Here is a 6,000-nt window from a genome sequence, read left to right on the forward strand (position 1 = left end):
GTCGGTATTGCAAGAACAAATTTGGATCAATCTGAGCACTCAATTACCCCACCATTTGGTGCTTCATGACCCGAATAAACATTTTGTCACTAATCCATATGTTATTATCACCCACCACGGCGATCATAGATGCTTGTCAACACGGCAACACAAAAGAGCAACAGCAGCTTCTAATTGTTTGACTGTAGACATGACAACAGCCTGAAGGCAAAATGCATGTGTAGCAACACAACTGTCAGCTTGGAGAGACAAAGTGAGGATGTGACATTTGCAATAGTTCCATCAGATATAGCGGATGATACAATGCTTAAAGCAGAGCTGATTTTAGAAATTATTTAAAGGGGTCATATTTTGCTAAACCCACTTTATTTTAGTCTTTGGTACATTTATTTGTGTATTTGGACCCTAATAGTTCAAAAAGTTTAAATTTGAACCCTCCAGGTGCTGCAGAGCTATCTTTATATTAATTTTGGCAAAAATCGAGTGGATTTCTACAACCCGTTTTAATTCCTCCTTAATTTGTTACATCTATAACTAGTTATGTCACGAAATTTGCACATATAAGGTCAAGACTTCCGACGAACATTTCTCCAAGTACGCCATAATTGTTTGTCAGCAGCAGCGGCTATAGTCCATACTGAAAATATGTCCAAACTTCATTACCTACAATGTTCAGTTGTTGGTTGAACGGTACAGAGCAGCACAGCCAACATCCTGGAGGAAGTGGGGCATGAAGTGGCTCATTTGCATTTAAAGGGCCAGCGCTCAAAACGACCCTTCTCATGGCACTGAAATAGTGTTGAATATGGACCTGTGGAGTTGAATTAATGAAGAATTCAGACCCAAGCATAGCATTTACAGTTTATGTAGACCACAGGGAAATGTTTTAAAATGCATAATTTCATTTATAAAAGCAAAATATCCCTCCTTTAAACTAATTAACATTCGTACCCCACCCTTGCGTGAACATGGATGGTAAAAGTGTTGACCTGCATCAGAACCAACCTCTCATTTTCTCCAGCTCAGGTTAAATAAGGACCCCATAATATTGCTGGAAAGTTTTCTAATCAGGACTGGGCTTTATTCACATGTGGGGCTCGGAGAGAGCCATTGCGCCTTAAGCTCGGCTGAGGCTATAATCTGAATGAACAGTGACTTGCAATTTCACCATCATATATTGATATTGATCAGTGAATTTCAGTGCTGAGCAGAAGTTAGTTATAGATTACCATAGCTGAAGGTAATATGAAATTTCACTCATCAAAATCTGGATGAAGTGAGAGGATAAAATCATATCAAGGGGTAAGGAAAAGAAAAGAGAGATCACTTACAAGTTCAAGCATATGTAAAGAACTTGGAGTTACTGTGTTACTGTTTTGTGCAATTTCTTGACACAAAAACAACAGTATCTGGTCTCAAATGCTGCCTTTAACACAAATAAATACATTTTTTTTCAACATGTTTTCATATGAACCACAAGCACCTTCAAGACGGACACTATATACCACAGCCGATCTGCATCATACAAGTAGTTCATGCCATTATTTCCTCTTTCTAATTTGAATTCATGAACTGACTGTATCCTTACTGAATGATCCTTCAGATGCACCAGCAAATAAATTTAGTATAAGTGATTTTTTTTTCATAGTCCCATAATTTTGACCCTAAAATTCATTCCAACTAATAGTTTTGTGTTAATCACTTCAGTTCCAAACCCAAAGCTCCTTCTAAAGTCTAATTTGCATTTGTGTGCATTATCTGTCAAGAATAGCGCATTAAAATTTGATTTCTAACTGAAGTTGCAGAATAAAGCAATTTGCTGATTACATGAAGCAAATACTCTCTGGAGTTGTCCCAGTATTGTGCACTGTGGTGGATCCATCAGTGTTACTATATTGCATACTAGAACAACATGAGCATACAACCTAATTAGAGAGTAGAGGTGGAGCTACACAGAGTCATGGAGTGATGCCATTTGTCTGTTTCTCTAAAGTAAAATCTGTCCTTTGAAAAACTTTGACAACCCTTAACAGTTGTCTGTCACAATCTGCAGTATAAGACGCTTTTCTGTCGAGCGCCTTCATTTGAGACAGAATAACCACAATCCAGTGTATTAGATGTGTCTTTGGTTGTTTTATTACTGGTCTGTGATGGTTAATTGAACATCTTTGGCTTTTAAACTGTTACTCTGAAATAAAATTAGCTATTTGACATCACCTTGGGCTTTGTATAAATGTATTCACAACTTCTGTTTTTAACAAAAATTAATCCAAAAAAAATAAAAAGTCCAAATCAACAGTTTTAACATAGCTGTGGTTAATTTATTTTGGTAATCATGAATGCTTTGTCTCTGCTGTTTAGTCGAATCTGCTCCTTGAATGACAGGGCTTTTTTGCCTGAAATAATGTGCTTTTCCGAGAATCGATGTGTGTGCTTTTATGACTAGGAACAGCCACACAATGCACGCTCTCGACAGTGTGAATTAATAATTACAGATACGTTTGTTTAAAGTGGAATATGTGAAAAATATATGAGTAAAACTCCAAATGGAAAAGTGCCTGCATTAGTTCCGCGACAGAGTTTAACTGTGAAGAGCAGTGTTTTTTAGTGACTATTAATAGAATAGCCAAGGTTTGTTGTTTTGTTCAGACATTCGACTGCAGATAAACACAACGACAACTAAAAAAGTTGGAGACAGAGGCAAAGTCAAGTAAGGGAAACAAATCCAGCTTCAAACAAGCTGGGAAACAAAGCTTCGGCAGCAACCCAAACCAGCCAGCTAGTAGCCAATCAGCCTGCCAGGCCTCTCTCCTCTCAGACTGAGGCTGGCAGCAGAAACTGGCCAAGCAGAGAGATAGCAAAAGAGAGAGACAAAGAACGAAAGAAAGAGAGAGGGAGTTTTCATTACACAAAAACACTTATCCTCCTTCTCTTCACTCCATCTCATTTTTTTTTTTATCCCACCATAGAGAGCTACTGTGGGTAAAGGTGACAGACATAGATAACTGTATCTAAGGCAGACTGCACAATTACTCAGAATTGTATTATTGTCAGTGACAGCCACATATTTGTAGGAGGAGATACAAAGCAATGCATCATCACCATCACCGCTCTGTGTGTGTGTGTGTTTTCATGTGGGTGCTATTCATCTGAAATTAGGCTACAGCATTAAAATTAAAGCTTGTCTCCCTCTAGCCAACGAACTCCGTGCCTCAGTTTTGTGCTGTCATACACATACACAGAAGAGCACACACACAATGACAGCACTAATCAGCCTTCTGTCAAGCCCATTAGGTCCCACCCTTAATGAGTGGATCGCCCAGCTTGTGCCCTTACTCAGGCCAACCAAGTGAGCTAATAGATAATGATGTCCACGGATGTACAGAGGGCTACGTGTGTGTTTCTGTCCTCTGCTGGGCTGCACTGAAATGACAAATGACAGACTTCCAGTGTCTCTATTAAGGGATGTTCTATTATGTTCTAGTCAGCCATGTGCTGCTCTCAGAACACAGAATCCTGACAATGTGCCTTTCACTGACACCCCACCTTATTTTTATTTATTTATTTATTTTTATAGGGGGGTGGTATTGGTTTATGAGTCACCACTCCTCCAGTACTCCTCTTTAAAATGTGTCTCTGTATGTGGCGCGTGAGTTTGTGTGTGCGCACTGATTTCTGGGTGTAATTAACACGTGCGCCTTAGTGTGCGTTCACGGACACGTAGGACTTTGACTGTCAACACACACACACACACAACATGGACAAGGTCAGAGTGGGAAAAACTTAATACGTCTTCCCACCATTAAGCGGCAGCGTGACAGTGGACGGCAGGTGTTGGGCGCATGAACCTGCTGTCCTCTCCCTCTCTTTTTTTTTTTTTTTTAAATATCCTCTCGGGCAACGCGAACCCGTGGGGACACACAAGCCACCCTGTCCCCTGGTGCAGACACAAGTCAAAAATATCCTACTGTGGTTAGAATCGGCGCCGTGGACTGTCACGCCAATTTAGTACACGCGCGCTCAAAATCAAGGGTGCGCGCATCCAACCTAGAGGCGCGCGTGTAGAAAGTACCAAATTGGGTGAAACTTTGGCCATAAAAGGTACAATAGTAAACTTTCCTTTGATAATTTCTTCTTTTTACGCACCCTTTTTTTCTGTTTTCCACTCCTGCACTCACGCAGCAACAACACCAGGCGTCCACGCATAAACTGCAGTGCGGCAGCAGTTCGCTATTTTAAGAATAATTTTATATGAAGTGGATAAATATTTTATTTTATTTATTTATTTTTTTAGTGCCTGTCGTCAGCGTGGGGTAAAGGACAACTGGGTAAGTTGCTCAGTCAGTCCCTGGTGAACTCCACAAGACAATTCAGCCGCACATTGGACAATAAAACGCACTCAAAGAACTGAACTCACGCACACAGAGCGTAAAATAAACCGCCCGGCCACACATCAGCAGCACCACAGCAGAAAAACAAGTGGATTTATCAGCCTTACCTCGCGTAAACATATTGGCAGCGGTGGTTTGGACCGTCTAGTAGTGTCTTTGCTGGAGTAGCATCCTTGTGACAGTCCAGTCCTGGGCTGATGTTGACTAAATTGTTATTTTTGATTCCTTCAGGAAGGCAGGCTGTAGAGTAGGTGGCTGTTGTTTTACCAAGTGAAGACGGTTGGAGGAGGAAGAAGAGGAGATGAGGAGGAGGAAGAGGAGGAGGATGGGGTCGGATGATGTTTGACAAAAAAAAAAAAAAAAAAAAAAAAAAATTAAGGACGAAAATAGAAGCTCCGCCAGCGGGAAAAAAAACCCCGAAGTTGTCGCCCCCGTTGGTTATTATGAAATAAGTGTTAGAAACACGTTGGCCCGTCCCGACACACTCAGGTGTGTTTTAATGCTTCTTCAACTCACCGCCATCTGCTTACATATGAAACAATAACATACATTCTGACTTTATCTGATGCCTCAAATCAACAAAATAATAGTAATGAAAATAATGAGGAAAAACTTCCTCAATATGCGTGGACCGTGTTCCCACCGTGGGTCAGGTGGAGGCTGGATGTGCAGTGCACGGAGACTCGGTGCCGTCTACCGTCTGTGTTACCGGAGAGCTCCGAGGCAGCCGCTTCAGTCCCCCTCCCACAGAGAGATGTGACTGATGAAAGCCCGTTCAGCTCCGGCTCTGTCTGCCTCCCTCTCTCTCTCTCTCCCTCTCTCTCTCTCTCTCTCTCTCTCTCTCTCTTCCTCTTCCTTATTGGCATGGCAGAACAAGCCCACATCTAGATGAATCAGATACAGAGTCTTATATTAAAATCTTCCCAGTATGAGTGTTTCCTTCAGCCACTCACTTTCATGTTTGTCCATCCCCGGCTCTATCTCCTTTTCAATTAAATTCTAACAATTCAGCACGCTTTGTGAGGATGAATGTTGCATAAACACTATTACCAAAGCTTCAATTATAATTCATTTCTCTTCGTCCTCCTCTGATCCCCTTTCACTAGCTCTTTCTCATTTCTTTACCTTCATTTTCTGCGTCTCCAATTTAAATTTGCTTTATCGGCATGACTAATTAAAATAATTACACAACTGTTAATGCAGGTTGTGTAGCAAGGGTTGCGAAGTGTCATTTTCTCACTGGAAGAATATTAAAAATACTGAACATGATGCTGTAGAGAGAATCACAATAAAGAAAAACAAGTGTTTATCTGAAAACCAGCTGAAAAAGTACTTACAAGCTGTTTTCATGTACATTTTCAGACATTAAAATGAGGCTAGAGTACAAGTATAGTATAATAGAAGGGTGTAGTACTTGTACTTTTGATGCAAATTTTATGATCAACTTGGTTGGATTAGATTTAACACCACAATGGTTAAAAAAAAATAAAATAAAATAATCTCCATTCCAGCCAGCCACAATATCACTTGCTGTGATGCATCACTTTAAAATAATAACATAAAAATAATCTAATTCTAATGAGGTGATTCTTCATAATTGCTACGTATA

At 40.4% G+C, this 6,000-nt stretch overlaps 1 protein-coding gene across 1 annotated transcript in view; it reads right to left on the reverse strand.

Moving 5' to 3' along the window:
* The window catches only part of rtn4rl1a (reticulon 4 receptor-like 1a), a 123,184-nt gene extending 118,049 nt beyond the window's left edge, over window positions 1-5,135 (reverse strand). Inside the window, exon 1 of the mRNA XM_030154493.1 lies at window positions 4,499-5,135. Within this exon, the coding sequence (XP_030010353.1) occupies window positions 4,499-4,511 (13 nt within the window). The 5' untranslated portion in view covers window positions 4,512-5,135. The remainder of the gene's footprint in view (window positions 1-4,498) is intronic.
* Between the last annotated feature and the right edge of the window lie 865 nt (window positions 5,136-6,000).

Source organism: Sphaeramia orbicularis, chromosome 14, assembly GCF_902148855.1.
Source record: "Sphaeramia orbicularis chromosome 14, fSphaOr1.1, whole genome shotgun sequence".
NCBI classification, from domain to species: domain Eukaryota; kingdom Metazoa; phylum Chordata; class Actinopteri; order Kurtiformes; family Apogonidae; genus Sphaeramia; species Sphaeramia orbicularis.